The sequence below is a fragment of the Equus przewalskii genome, chromosome 4 (genome assembly GCF_037783145.1).
Source record: "Equus przewalskii isolate Varuska chromosome 4, EquPr2, whole genome shotgun sequence".
NCBI classification, from domain to species: Eukaryota; Metazoa; Chordata; class Mammalia; order Perissodactyla; family Equidae; genus Equus; species Equus przewalskii.
Genome location: NC_091834.1, coordinates 86,330,239 through 86,345,994, shown reverse-complemented (window position 1 = coordinate 86,345,994; position 15,756 = coordinate 86,330,239). Strand labels below are relative to the sequence as shown.

The 15,756-nt window shown below is 53.0% G+C and overlaps 1 protein-coding gene across 1 annotated transcript in view; it reads left to right on the top strand.

Annotated features, from left to right (window-relative positions):
- Positions 1–15,756, top strand: part of PLXNA4 (plexin A4) — a 432,364-nt gene that overhangs the window by 379,031 nt on the left and 37,577 nt on the right. Inside the window, exons 21-24 of the mRNA XM_070616607.1 lie at positions 2,573–2,715; positions 11,163–11,431; positions 13,923–13,989; positions 14,860–15,006. Coding sequence (XP_070472708.1) covers positions 2,573–2,715; positions 11,163–11,431; positions 13,923–13,989; positions 14,860–15,006 — 626 coding nt within the window. The remainder of the gene's footprint in view (positions 1–2,572; positions 2,716–11,162; positions 11,432–13,922; positions 13,990–14,859; positions 15,007–15,756) is intronic.

Below are 15,756 nucleotides of genomic sequence, written 5' to 3'. Positions count from 1 at the left end.
CAATCTTTAGCTCTCTTTCCTTAGAAGGAAGGTGAGGTTGTAGGGCTGATCCGAGATTTAGAAAGAAGAGTGTTTCACAGCTTGTATTTTTAAAAAGTCACCAACACCACCATGAAGCAAAATCAGCTGCACTAAATCCAAGAAGGAAATGTAGGAGTCAGACTCTTGTCACCACCAGGATAGCATTCCGCGAGTCACCCTGGGAGGCTCTGAGCCCGTTCTCTGCTGTAGGTTTATCCGTGGAGTAAGTCCAGCCTGTACCCAGGGCGCTCACATTCCCCGCGGGGCAGCCACATGCTCTCCGATGGGGAAGTGGGTCCATTCCATCCCCTCTCCACATCCTTCAGCTGTCAGCACAGCATCCGCCTTGTGGGACTGTTAATTACTGCCTTTTATTATATTTACGCAGCTTAATTTTTTTCTCCGCAATGTACTCTTTCCTCTAATTAGGTGTAGTGATTAGAATCTCTTTTATGTGTGGCAGGCGCGAGGCTTTGAATGTTGGAGGCGCTGGGTGACTTGAAGGAAGGCTGCAGACGGATAAAAAGCCAGCTCCCTCCTTCTCCTCCTTGCCGCTGAGCACCAGGAGGGGCAGTGAGGGGGCGCGTGACGCCAGGTGCCTCTCAGGATGCTCCAGAGAAGGGGGAATTAGCAGTCAGGCAGGGAGCCCAGCCGAAGGAGTCAGTGGAGGCTCCCAGCTCGGGGAGCGCGATCCCGCCTGGGTGGGAAGGGAGCCTTAGAGCAAAGTGCACGCAGGATTAGCCATCAGGTATTTTCCAGGGGTGCCTGGAGTGGGCTCTGGAGTATTTGCAGGGCTGCGTGGGTCCAGGGAGGGGACTTCCTGAAGACTTGATAGTGAGCCAGGATGTCACCCACACAGACGCTCCAAAGAGGCCCGGCCTGGGCCCATCACAGCCCTGACCTCCTGATATATAAACACACACACACACTCATGTGCATGCACTCCCACACATGCCCACAAACACTGACGTGCTCACACGCTCCATCACTTCTGTACTCACACTCATCCATACACTCAGGCACACACCCCCCCACGCCCATGCACACATTCCCACAAACACACACACTCATGTCCTTGCTTAGGACATCCATAAGTGTTCATTGGGGCTTTTGGTAATAGTACAAGCCAAAAAGGCTTACTGACCCCCTTTTGGCACACACAGGCGACCACACAGGGGTGTAAGTTCCACTTGGATGCGTTAGGGTTGCTCTGCCTTCGGAGGCACTTTCCTTGCCCAGGAGCCCCTGGGTCAGTATGACCAGAGCAGAGGTGCAGGGCTGCAGGAACCTCTCCAGGGGGTCGGGTGGCATCCTTGTTTTTCTGTCAAACAACAAGCACTGGGATCCTTAAGGCCTAGAAACCCAGGATCTGTAAGGCTGACGGCAGCACCACAGGGTGCCTGAGGTCCCTGCTGACAGTGCCCAGGCGGCTGTGTTATGTCCCTGTGATCTGCAGAGCCCACTGGGCCCAGGGGTGGCTTGTCAAGGCCTCCAGAGCCACATAGGGCTTGTGAATCTCTTCTGAGCCCACAAAGTATATTTTTCCTATTTTTTTGTTTATATAATTAGAAGGAAATATTGTTTAGTCAATGTACACTGGCTGTTCGTCTTTGCCAGCGTGTGTTAATCCATCCTGATTGTGTGTGCCTGTGTGTGTGCATGTGTTTGTGCATGCATGCATGTGTGTATGTGGGTGTGTGCATGTGCCGAGTAGAAAGGCAGAGCAGGGAAGAGCTGAGCACATCCCCTCTGACTATTTCCCATGGCAGAGGCAGCCCAGGAGGAGGGATGCGCCCCAGATGGAATGTGGTCACAGCTTTGGTGCTCTGTGATAGCCTAAGGCTGCGTTCCGTACTTTCCTGGGGCCAGGTGGGGTCTTGCAGCTCTGTGACCATCTATAGGCCTGAGCTGCCCCCACAGACAGTGGTGCCCACATGCATTTCATCATTCTCCATTGAGTAGCATCACCTTGCTAAAGGAAGGACAGAGATACACCCTGCGTATTTATACAGAAGGAATGTGTTAGTGTGGCAGAGCCTTCATCTGGCCCCATTTGGAAGTTTGATGGCTTCAGTGAGCTGTGTGGGCCAGAACTGGGACTCCAGAAGAAATTGTTCTTAACGCTTATAAGAAAACCTAGGATTAAACACAGAATCAGGAATAGACCCTCCGTCACTGGAACCTCTCCCTTCCCTCCCTCTGTCCTTGTACATCCCTCCTGCCCCCTCAGCACATTTCGCAAACTGAAGTCCTTCAACCTCATGGGGAGGCCCCCCTGGCCCCAGCAGCACAGATCTGCAGATGGCCTCCCACCCCATCTATGCTTTGGAAGAGATTTGGCTCAAAACACACTTCCTCGTGCTGCATCTTTCTCCCATGTCTACGTCATTCACCCCAGCTACGTAGAACCTCCCCCCTTCTTATTCTTGCACACCCACAGCCCATCACCCAGGTCTCCTCGGGGCCTGTGTGAGTGCTCTAAGCATTCCGAGTCAGGATAACTCTCAGGCCTGCCCCATCCAGCAGTCTCATGGGCTTCTCTTTGTGCCAGCCTTTGCCGAGCTGCAGACGGACATCCATGAGTTAACCAGTGACCTGGACGGAGCTGGGATTCCCTTCCTGGACTACAGAACCTACACCATGCGGGTGCTGTTCCCGGGGATTGAAGACCACCCTGTCCTCCGGGACCTCGAGGTGAGAAGCAGTGCCAGTGCCCAGCCCTCCCCCATCACCGTGTTAGTGCAGAGAGAGATATTGGTGACCTTCAAGTCCAACCACCTATTTAGGAGGTGAGAAAGCTGAGACCAGGGCGGGGACACAGCTTACTCAAGGTCCCCCTGCTTGTTGGTGTCAGCCGGTCCGTCTGGGGGAAGTGACGCCACGCCAGGGAACTTCGGAGCGTCATGGGAGTAGGGCTTCAGATCTTAGGGCGTCATGGATCCCTTCAGAATTGAATGGGCGTTGAAGACCCTCTCCCCAGAAAAACTGTACATACACACAGAAACAAGAAATCTGGCCGAGAAACATGGGGAGTTCATGGGCCCTTGTTTAAGACACCACGATGTAAGGGATTTCATCACTGAATTGGTGCTCAGTAAGTACGTGTGGAAAGGATAAGTGATGTGCTGGCAAGGGAGGTGGAAATGTGAATGATAAGAACTGTCTTCTGTACCAGCAGGGACCTCATCTTTTGAACATTTTATCCCACTTACTGTCTAGTGTAGTATCTGGCTTATGCATATATTCATATTATGCTTTGTTCCGAAAGGGATTTGGAATAACTTATAAAGATAAATACCATAGAACAGTGAAAAGTATAAAGGAGGAAACCAGGGCAAAATAATAATCATAAGGAATAATCGCTATGAGTTGACTGCTGACTAATAGCCTGGTCCAGTTGTAAGTACCTGACAGGCATCCATCCATTTAACCTCCCGAGTGCCCTCCGAAGGAGGTACGCTCATTTTACAGGCGACAAACTAAGGGTGTAGAGAGCCCTGGGGCCCAGCTAGGAGGGAGTGGGTCCAGGGTCTGAGTCCAGCAGTGGGCTTCAGAGTTCTCCCAATGACAAGCCTGTGCGCTTGACCTCTGAGGTGCTACGCCAGTGTCATGCCTTATGGCCCTGGATACGTATTAGATAGGATCGAAAATCTGCAGCCAAAGACTCAAAGGAAAATAAGACTAATTCCAGGATTTGTATTGTCCATAAAATAAAAACAGACCCTCCGCTCAGGAGCCACGTGGCTCTGCAGGTACCCTCGGAGGGAGGGTCTGCATGGGCTCTCCAAGGGGACGAAGGGCTGTGCCCCTCTGCAGTAAACACAGCAAGGACCTGGGGACTCCGGCGCCCACTCACGTTTATCCATGCTTGTTTGTTGAATGAAGTGTGTGTGCACTTTTATGTGTGCATGTGTCTATAGTGAGGGCACGGTCACTTCTGTCTGGAGGAGGCTCTCCGTGGCTCCTCGGTGGATGGACACCGAAAGGTCCTTTCTGGGGCTGGAGGTTGTCGGCTCCATGTCCTCGTTGATGATGTGCCCCTTCCCTCTGCATGTCTGTGCGTGTATACATGCATAGTCGTGTAAACGTGTGTCATATACACAAATGAAAACGCCATCTGGATCATGAGACTTCTATCTGTCCACATACTTGTTCTTCCTCTCCTTGCCTTTGCTCCTCCTGATTTCCACTCATTTTTCTCCAGTCTCATCTTTACTTGCTTCAAAATACTAGGGTGCTTAGGAGCCAGTCTGGTGGCGCAGTGGTTAAGTTTGCACGTTCCACTTTAGTGGCCTGGGGTTCACCAGTTTGGATCCCGGGTAAAGACCTAGTACCACTCGTCAAGCCATGCTGTGGCAGGCATCCCACATATAAAGTAGAGGAAGAGATGGGTACAGATCAGGGCCAGTCTTCCTCAGCAAAAAGAGGAGGATTGGCAGCGGATGTTAGCTCAGGGATAATCTTCCTCAAAAAAAAAAAAAATACTAGCGTCCTTAGCCCACTGGAGAGTGTGCAAGTTCCTGGTCAAAGCAAGACAGAGGAGGGAAGGAAAGGAAAGGACAAGTGTGTGTGTGTGTGTGTGCGCGCGCGCGATTGGATGTGTAGGCTGTGCCGTATCTTATTTGTCTTTGTAATTCTGGCTTCCAGCAGAGGGCTTGGCACGTAGTAGGCATGCAGGAAATGTTGTATGATTAAATAATTGGATGTCTGTGTGTCTGCATGAGTTAGAGTGGACATTGCCAGTGGGTGGGGGGGAGATTATATTTCAACATCCCCATACCCTCTGTGGATGGGTTGGAGAATAATCAATATAAGAATTCAACTGGGGTGAGCACATAAAGTTATTCTCCACTTACTGCTAGTTCAAAATTCCAAGTAGATTACCTTTAAGCATATAAGTTTTATTTTTTCCCCACATTTAATATGAAAAATTTCAAGCATTCAGAATAGTTGAAATAATTATTCAAAGAACGTCCATATATCCAGCTCAATTAAGCTTTTGCTATAGCTCCCTGATACTATATCTATGCCTATATTCACCCCTCTAACTATTGATCTGTCTTATTTTTTTTTAATTATTTTATTGAGGTCATATTGGTTTATAACATTGTGTAATTTCAGGTGTACATTATTGTATATCAGTTTCTGTATAGACTTAAGCATGTAAGTTTTAAATCAGGTTTTCTGAAACTGTTTCAAAGCTGTCATCCCTAATAGGGCAGCCTGAAGACTTTGGAGCAGGCTATGGGAGAGCCACCTCCCACACAAGGTGTTCTCTCGGGACAAACACACACAGTCCACACTGTTTTCCAGGCCATTCCTATGGCCCACACTGCAAATCGTGCCCTGACCTGTCATAGGGTCTTAGTCCTCATTTGATCCCATTTGTCTCAAGGCTGCCCAACATGCACTTGCATCTCCTTAGATGCTCAGACTCTCGGGCCGGTCTTGGCACTGGGTTAGCACACACCCAAGGGCTATACCCCGCCGAGAGCTGCCCAGGGTTGTGGCAGGAGAGTTATGGGGCTCATTCTCCTGCAGGATCTCGTGGGTGGTTGTGCAGGTTGAACACTGCACCACTCCAGAAGGCACCATTCAAATGTGGCATCTCCTGGAGTTGTTCAGTGCACTGCCTGCCTCCTGTCTAGTTGCAGCCCTGTTCACTCAGGACCAGAATACAAATAATTCCATCTCATTGTTCTGCACTGCACCATGCCCTTGCTGCAAGCTGTCGGGGTCCCTACGCAGCTGCACTTCTCTGAGCCTGCCCTCTGAGGTTAGTTTCCTGAGAGAAGCAGGTCATGGACTGCTGCTGCCCACTCCCTGGCCTTATTTCTCAGCAAGGAGCTGCACCCAGCAAGCCGGGCTCTGGAGACAGAAGCGCCGAGCCCCCTTACGCCCGCCCTCGGAGCCGTGCATGGAGCGAGCTCACTGCTCCAGTAGGCGCTGCCCTGGCCTCACCTGCCTTGCTCCCCGGCATCTGAGGCACCCCTGAGCAGGGGCTTCTGGGGCTACAGAACGAACAGCAGCAGACTCCTCTCTCTGCCCAGAAAGTTTCAAGACCCCTCGTTCAGTCCAGAGACCAGTAGTCTCTTCACTTCACAGCAACATTTCCCACCCTGCGGGCTGAACACACGCAAGGGCACACCCAGAGCTGCACACCAGGTGTCACTGACTCCCTCACCCGTCCGTCTCTCTCAGGGTGTCGGGTGAACTCAGCCCTCAGAGGGCTTCAGAGAGGAAGCCTCTGGGAACCAGGACTGCTGGGCTCGGATGACCACCTGCCCAGCCTGTGTTACTCCTGAGATGCCCTCTGGGTGGCCACCCTGCCCCCCGCCCGCACCCCCAGGCTGTTGCTGGGCTCCGTTATAAATCACTTCATATCCTACCATGGCCTTATTCCTCATCTGGCACCTTAAAATTTCCCCACAAACCTGAGTCTTCTCCCTTTTCCTGGCCTTTATCACTAGGGAGAGCGTCTGATCCCACTCTCCGGCTCGTGAAGGAGTCAGCCGGCTTGACCAGTTTCCCTGAGTTGGAGCCCACAGGATGGTAATGGTCGGGCACAGGCTCTGAACCATCAGGTCCCATAGCTTTTTTTCTTTGTTTAATTGTGGTAAAAACAAAAATACATAACAAAATTGACCATTTCAACCATTTTTAAGCCTACCGTTCAGTAGCATGAAGTCCATTTACATTCTTGTGCAGCCATCGCCACCATCCGTCTCCAGAACTTTTTCGTCTTCCCCAACACAACTCGGTACCCCTTGAACACTTAACTGCGCGCTCGCCCCCGCCCCCAGCCGTCACAAGCACCCTTCTACTTTCTGTCTCTGAGTTTACCTCCTCTGGGACCTCACATAAGTGGAATCATAGTACTTGGCCTTTTGTGACAGGTTTATTTCACTTAGCAAGATGTTTTCCAAGTTCACCCATGTTGTAGCATGTGACAGAATTTCTTCCCTTTTTAAGGCTGAAAAATAGTCCGTTGTGTGTGTAGACCACGTTTTGTTTATCCATTCATCTGTCGGTAGACGCTTGGGTTTCGTCCACCTTTTGGCTGTTATGAGTAACGCTGCTATGAATGTGGGTGTACCAATAACTCTTCAAGCTCTTCCTTCCAGTCTTTGGCGTGTGTGCCCAGAACATACGACTTTTCATTTCCATTAAACTCACTAATTAATTGCTTGCAGACGGAAATCAACTTTTACTGCCCACCCTGGCCTGGGCGCAGTGAGATCCAGCCTCCTATGCGAGATCCACAGATCTGGCAGGGATCATTCTTTTCTCATTTCCAGCCCCTCCTTGCCACTGGAACAGTTTCTCCCTCATGGCTTTCTGAGTACGGAAACATTCCCAGGAAGGCCATTGGCTAATCTAATGCAGTGTGTCCTGACCTTTTCAGCCACCGGAACACCTGCCCACTGCTTGGGCATGAGCGGTGGATATATGTGAAGGAGGTGTCCTCTGGCTTCAGGATGTCCTGGACCTTAGACCACCTGGCCCTCTCCTTTGTGACCGTCTGGGAGAATTCCAGGCATTGGGGAAAGTGCTTACCAGGCCCTGGTCGCACACCAATCCTTTAAAAGCAGAGAGCAAACAGTCACCACACACCCCATTGTCAACCTAGCATTGCCTCCTAAACTCTAACCTATTGGGTTACAATTAAAATTTACTATCCAGTTTTATACTCACAGACTTCAACTAAATCATCGAACCATCTGGTGAATAAAGAAAGTCTTGTTTCAGAGGGGCCGTTTGCTTAGGGTGCAGGGGAGCGGGTTGGAGTGACAAAGGGGAATTGTTCTGGATACTATTGACCAAGATACTTCACTTCTGCCTCCCCCTTAAGAAAACGGGGAGAGAATTCCTACCTCCCGCACTCGAGACGCCGTGCCCATGCGTTCAATGTCTCGGAAACTCTTGGGCGACAAGGATCTGTGAAAAGCAGCCGGCGCAGTGGGCGAGGCAGGTGATAAAACGGCTGCTGTCTAAGCGCGCCCTGCTTGTGCCAAGCATTTCACATCCATTATCTTATTTAATGTTCATAAAACTTTATGACACAGGCACTCATATTCTCGTTTTATAGAGGAGGCAGTAGAGCCCAGAGGTGACAGAGCTTTCCTCCGCATCCGAGTCAGCATCATCTCTCTGATTCCAAACCCCGTGCTGCTCTGGGGTGCTCTTTCCCCGCAGGTGGCTTTGCTAACCCTTCCTACCCAGGGTCCCTGGCCTTGCTGCCCAGAAGGCATGTGCAGCCACACAGGAAGTCCAGAACGTGCCCTCACTTCAAGTGTGCCATCCGGCTGGCCCTGTCCCCCCTTCCTCCTCTCCGGGTGCCACATTGCCAAACCTGTGCATGGCTCCCCTTCCTGGGACGGCCAGCCTGAACTGCCAGGAGGCCCTGCAGGGGAGGCTGCAAGGCCGACTCAGAGCTGGCTTTCAGTCACCTCCCAGGCCCAGGGGTAGGAATAGACGTGGCCAAGGATCGGGAGGATGGGTGGGGCTCCAACCCAAACAAGCTCGGGTTTGGAAATCCGGCAGCATCTTTCAGCAGCTGACTGGCCTCAGGAAACTTCAGTAGCTTCTCTGATTGGCTAAGAGGGCACACTCACCTTGCAAGGTCACGAGAAGGCTAAGGTGGAACAGTATGTAACGTGCCAGCGCTGTTCTCTGCACGTGGTGGTGCCCAAGAAATGGCATTATCTATTATTCTTAGGACAAGTTGTAGAGATGTTGTTCTGAGGGGTCTGACGGATGGAGGAAGTAAGATGCGTGCGTGTGTGTGTGTGTGTGTGTGTGTGTGTGTGTGTCTGTGTGTCTGTGTCTGAGGGGCCATCACAGAGTTGCGAGGAGGATCACGGGAGACAGATAGCTGGCAGATTGTGGCTCGGGCTGATGGCAAGGTGAGGCTGTCACATCTCCCTGCCCTTCCCTCACCAGGCCCCCAGGGACTGGAACGGAAAACCGGGGGAGCCGGTTGTGTGGGCTCTTCTCTGCAGAGTTCAGGGTGGACTCACAGGTCCCCCCGCAGAGGGGACCTCCTGGCTGAGGGTCTGAGGGCAGGGCCTGGGTCGGACTGGTGTCTGCCTCCCTCAGTCTCGGAACACAGGGGGCTCCATCCATGAGTAGCATGAACATTCAGGCTCCGCATCTGCCACCTTCTTGGATGTTGGGCAAACGGCTCTCTTGGCCACCTCCATCTTCCCCAGTTTAAAGCCTCTGGAATAAAGGGGATAAGAGCGCTGCCATTTAGTAACTCGACTGAGTGTCAGCTGAGCACCGTGGGCTTTTCACAAGTCACCTCCTTCAGCGCTCAGGGGAGCCCTGGAGAGAGCAGGACGCGGTGACCACCCGGTTTCACGGCCTAGCTCTGACTCTTCTCTGTCTTGGTTTCTTGGGAAAGTTCCTTACCCTCGCGGGGCCCTGGGGTAATAGTGGTACCTACCTCCTAGGGTGTTGTGTGCAATAAATGGGTCCACAACATTTCTAAAGCATGCGGGATGTGCTCAGCATAGGGACCTACATCCATATTAGCTGTGGTACCTTCCTTTTGTTGATGAAGAAACTGAGTCTCGGGGTCTCAAGATGAGTAAATGACAGTGACAGAGTTAACCCACCTCGACTGACTCTGAACCTGTGTTCTTCACCGCTGCGTATATGACACTCCTTCCCAAGTTGCTGTCGCATCTGCCCCTGCAGGAGAGACACAGCCCTCAAGATGCAGCCTGGATGTCCTGCCCCCTCCTCATGGGATGCCCTGCTCCATGCTCTTGGACAGCTTCCCCTCGAAGGCAGAGGCTATGCTTTATTTTTTACGTAAACTTTTTGTTTTAATGGAAGTTACACACAGACCAGTGCACAAACTGTCGGAACACAGCTGGATGCATTTTCCCCAAGTGAACACAGCCATCAAGCTGGCAGCCAGATCAAGAAGATCATTCTCAGTCCTCCAAAAATCCCTGTGTGCCCCCCTCCAGTCCCAGCCCCCCTCCAGAATAATCCTTTCCCTACCATCATGATTAATGTTAATTCTTTTTAAATCTTTATTTTAAATGGTGTACAGTATGCCCTCTTTCATGTCTGACTTTCTTCCTTTAATATGTTTGCAAGATTCATCCCTGCTATTGTGAGCAGCGATGGGTCCTTCGTTCCCGTTGCTGTGTGGTATTGCATTGGGGGAATATCCCACAGTTCCCTGAGCCGTTCTGTGGTTGCCCGACATGCGGCTGTTTCCAGTTTGGAGTGGATGCATAGAGCTGCTGTGCCTGTTCCTGTGCATCTCAGATGCATCCTCATGTCCAGCTCAGTCGCTGGCTCGTGTTTGCTGAGTGGATGGTACCCCCGTGTCCCCTTGCATGGCTCTGCCAGTGAACAGAAGATGCAGGCAGGAAGACGCGGCCTTCTTCCTTGCTTCCCCTGGACAGGGCAGGGTCTCTGAAAGAGCCCCTAGAAAACAGCAGGTGCTGGAGTTAGGGAGGGTCTGAAGGACTGTTGGACTTAATCTTCCCCTTTTTTCAGGTGAATGAACTTGGGCCCCCAGAGAACTAAAGCCCAAGGTTACATGGGACAGTGGTGTCAGAACCCATGTGGACCCTGGAAGTCCAGACTCTGAGGCCACTGTTCTGTCAACAGGACCCACAGGGCTGGACACAGGTCAACGTTAGGCTAGCTGGAGGCCCCGGCCTCACAATTCCTCAGCCAGGGTGTGACCTACGGCTGCCGCGGCCTCCTGGAGTTCCCACGGGACGCTGCGATGGTGGTCTGCCGTGGTGTGGGGCCACTCAGCCGCACTGCATTACTGTCAGGGGAGAGCTCAGGCTGTGGCGTCTGGCAGAAGCAGGTTCCAATCCCAGTGTCGCCATTGCCAGTGGTGATGTTCTCTCTGTGCCTCATTAGATTCATCCTTGAAGTAGAGACAGGGACCTCCTGGGCTGTGACGGAGGTTACATAGATATTCAGCATGGTGCCTGGGACTAGATAAGGACTTGACGGCATTAGCCAGGTGGGCTCTGGCCTGAAGTGGGTGAGTGGTGGGCTAGGAGGGTCAGCAATGGCACAGCGCACCCCACGGGGGGTCACTGGGGCCCGGCCGGCCTCCCCTCTCACAGATGGCAGGACTTCCCCCTTCTCCTCCGCAGGTTCCGGGCTACCGGCAGGAGCGCGTGGAGAAAGGCCTGAAGCTCTTTGCCCAGCTCATCAACAACAAGGTGTTCCTGCTCTCCTTCATCCGCACACTCGAGTCGCAGCGCAGCTTCTCCATGCGCGACCGCGGCAACGTGGCCTCGCTCATCATGACGGTGCTGCAGAGCAAGCTGGAGTATGCCACCGACGTGCTGAAGCAGCTGCTGGCCGACCTCATCGACAAGAACTTGGAGAGCAAGAACCACCCCAAGCTGCTGCTCAGGAGGTGAGGGCGGGACCGAGGGGTGGCGAGAGGCAGGTGCAGGTCAGAGAGCCCCTACCCCAGCCCAGCCCCCTGGGCCTGGCTCTACTGCCTTCCAGGGAGACCAGGGTGGAGCTCCCAGAAGGAGCTACCAGGTTGCCCAAGGTTAGGTATGACCTACCCAGAGGCCGGAGTGTGTCCCATGCCTCTCGGAAGAACCTGTCCATCATTATGTTGGTGCTTACAACTCAACCACGGCCGTCTGCTTCCCCTGTAGTTTTTCTTCTGCCCCTACATCTGCTCCCCATTCTTCTCTCTCTGCCCTTACTGCCCCTTGATTTTGACCCACTCTACTGGAATTCTTCTCTTGTGGACTCTTCAGAGGTCATTTCCCCCTGCCTCCCCGGCCCGATCTAAATCAGAGCTTGAATTAGGTGAGACACCCCAGGGCCCATCTGGGAACCCACCTCACCATCTCAAGATTGCAAACTTTAGCCCCCGCAACCGGGAACAGAAACATCACCCGGGAGCCGGTTGGAAATGCAGCATCTCAGGTCCCAGCCCACACTCCCTGGATCAGAATCAGCCTCGTAACGAGAAACCGAGGTGATCTGAGCGCAGATGAAAGTTTGAGAAGCGCTGGTCCAGCCTGTGTTCGAATGAAAGCCCTTTAGTAGCAGCTTGCCTGATGCAACACAGCAGGTATTTCCTGGCTCCTGCGTCAGGCTCTGCAAGGGTCCAGGGCCCGCCGCTCAGCTCCACACCCTCGGAGGCCTCGTCCTCAGCACCATTGAGAGTGAATGGTCACATGTGAAGACATTACCCTATCCGGGGGCTCCGGCCTTATGGGAAGTAGAGACTCTCTGACTCTCCAGGCTGCCATTCGAACTTTCCATGTCCCTGAAGCCCATTTCCCCCCTAGGCTGTTATTGCGATGTCTTTAGCCTTTGTGCAGATGAAGCTGGAAAGTTCCATATCAGGCCGTTACGTCTGGCCCTCCGCCTGGACCACCCGTTTTCTGTCTGCCTCTCCGGTCCGCTGCCTTCCGTCCTGCTCTCTGGGTCGGAGGCAGGGCCTCCCGCTCGGTCCAGTGGGTAGACTTGGCTTTCAGAAGCTTTCCTGCAGGCTTTTTCCTGGTGCCGCGGGCGTTCGCTCGCACAGCTGCAAAGGTTGCTGCCTATTGGAGCAACCATACCGCTTTGGAAACAGCAAGGTGGCGCATTTTGATTTCTGTTTTACTTCTACCGTGCAGCCACCCACAGGCATAATTCGAGGGTTGCCACAGCCTGCCAGAGCTCCCTCCCACGACTTCCTGGCGGCGTGGCCTGGCTCTGTATCTGTGTGTCTCCTCCTCTGGTTTTCCTTCTCTCTCTCCCAGGTGCCCTCTCTCCCTTCGGCCCTCCTCCATCTCCTTTTCCTCTTCTTGCCCTTGGCCGCCCTGCTCTGTTCAACAGTCTTTCTTCTTTTCTCTTCTCAGCTTCATTTTGTGCTGGCAGCTGCCCAGCCACCTTGGGATTTTAGTTGTTAGTATCTTCTGGCGACTGCAACTTTTAGCTCTGTCCAAACATACCTGGATGGGTAGATTTCTCTCTGGAGCTGATCACGTACTTAGTGCAAGTTTGTTTTCTCTAAACAGTTGCAACCAAAAGTGTCCTTTGGCCAGTAACACTTCTGTGGTGTCTTCACTTCCAAAGTAAAAGAATAAATGGACTTGGGTAGCAGCATGAAAGATGCAAGTTAGACTCAAGAAGGAACTTCCTGTCATTGCAAATGAAACACTAGAAGGGTTCCCAGGGGGAAGTTCCAAAGTCCGTGGAAGCCTTTTAAATAGGACAATTTGGGCATATCTCGGTATGAACCAGGCGTGCGGCTCCATTGTTGCTGTCCACTCTGGGAGTCATTAGCTTAGGCGATGGGGTTGCTCTATCTGGCCTTTCTACCACGACCCTTCTGCCACCTTCCTTTCTGTCTCCTGCCAAATTAATATCTCCCCAGGTTTTCTGTTTTTCTTTTCTGACCCAAAGGAACCGTAAAGTTCTCTATGGCTGTACTGCCCAGGGTGATAGCCATGAGCCACACGCGACTCTAAATCTAAATTAATTAAAGGTAAATACAATTAAAAATTTAGCTCCTCAGACACACTAGCCGCATTTCAATGCTTAGCAGGCGCATGTGGCCGATGGCTGCCCTATTGGACAACACACACAGAGGAAGTTTTCCCTCTGGCGGAACGTGCCATTGGACAGCCCTGCTCTAACACACTCCCGCCAAAGCCCCCTGGGAGCCTGACACCCAGAATGTCATCTCCCAGCTTTGCAGGCACAGCTTGTCTTATCCTTGTGGGTGTCTAGGAGTCCATGGAACTCAAGCATTCCTTAGGACCTCAGGCTTTGGCTTGAAAGCCTTAAGCAGCGAGATCCATGCACACTTCTTCCCTGTCCTCCCAGCCCCTGGGTCTGACCAGCTGCTTCTGTCTTTGTCTTGCCCTGCCGATTCCCTCGGTGACTGGTGACAGGACCGAGTCGGTGGCCGAGAAGATGTTGACCAATTGGTTCACTTTCCTGCTGTACAAGTTCCTCAAGGTACGGTTGGGTGTGGGCGTATCTCTGGCCCTGCCTCAGTTTCCCCACCAGCTCGGACACCAACCTTCATCCTCCCCAGCCTGCGCCACTTTCCTCCACGGCCCCCAAGTCCTCACTTCCCAGGGCCTGGTTCTTAGAACCCCACCGAGAAATGCAATTCCCCTCGTCCTTAAGGGAACAGACTCCTGACCATCTCAGAAGACCCATCTCAGTGCCCCACAGTCAGTCCTAGCGTGAGAGACGGGACCCCCGTGGGCTGCATTCTCCCAGGGGAGGCCAAGATGAGCCTCTGAGCGGACCCTGCACCACCCCTAAAGCTAAATTCCCCTTTTAAGCTAAAAGCAACTCATCTCTTATGTCCCTGCTTCTCCTCTTCCCCTCCCTCCTGCCTCTCCCAGCCCCAGGCTTACTGAGGCTGATAAGGGTCCCAGGCAGGTCCGGAGCTGCGTGTGGCGGCAGATAAGCTGATGGTGTGCCTGGGAGGTGGAAGAGCTGCTCGAGCTCCAATTATTAACTTATTTTCTAGGGAGTTCACACCACCGAGGACTGACCTCTGTCCCACCATGGGGCCGCAGAGAAAGCAGGGAGGAGTGGGATGGGGAGAGGGAACAGAAGGCAGGGAGGATGAAGAGAGAGTTCTGGGATGGTGGTAAGAAAGGGCAGAATGGGAGAAGACGCTGTGGTCAAAAGAGCTGGGAGAAGTGCATACCCGAAGAAGGGGCTTGAAAGACGGAGAGTGGAGCAGGTGGGAGCAGGCGAGGACTGGAACGGGGGAGTGGAAGCAGCCGTCTGCAGAAGCAGGGCTCAGAGGTTGGGCTCTGCTCACCTGTGGCCCGAAGCCTGCCCAGCGCACTTCTTCTCCATGTCCAGGAGTGCGCCGGGGAGCCCCTCTTCTCCCTGTTCTGTGCCATCAAGCAGCAGATGGAGAAGGGGCCCATCGACGCCATCACGGGAGAGGCCCGCTACTCGCTGAGCGAGGACAAACTCATCCGCCAGCAGATCGACTACAAAACCCTGGTAAGCTGGCCTCCCAGCTTTTCCCCATGGCTCTGGTAAGTGGGCTTGGTCCTGTGCAGCCTCCGCTCAGCAGAGTGGATGGGGAAATGCTGAAGACCACCTCTCCACGTTCGCCCACGTGTGTTCCGCTTGTGCTGGTCGCTCCATGCTTCCTCTGTGTACCAGCAGACGGGGCGTCTGGATTTGGAGACTAGTAGTTCAGACACATCTGAGCAGCACTTCAGCAAAAGACTAGTGTGGTTCCAGGCCAGTGTGCTGAATTGGGGGTGCCTATGCCCTTGCCAACAGCTGGCTGACTGACCCCACTGAATAAGCCTCTTCTCATCGCTTCTCCCAGCATGAAGAGTGAACAGGATCATGCAGATAGCAGGTGGGGGGCACAGAGGAGAGGACACTAGAATGAATTCCTCATGGATCTGAAGCACACCTCTGCCCACGAGTCCCAGCTCAAATATGCTCGTGCCGGCTGGGAATGATGTGGCTGTGAGGCCCCTATCCCACCCCACCTCAGAGGCCCAGGAATCCCAATAGGCATCCTAACAGATTTGTCAGGGTTGGCTCAGTTGACAAGGCTTTGAAGGAACAGCGTGTGACTGGGGCCCCTGCTTCCTTGCAGTCATGGTCTGCTCCGGGGAGAGAGTTAGAGGCTCCAATTAAAATGGGAAAGGGAGGAAAAAACCCTTCCAAAAATAGAGACCTGAATAGATTTCCTAATGAGCTAGAATTACGGCTGAAATGTCGCCGGCCTGG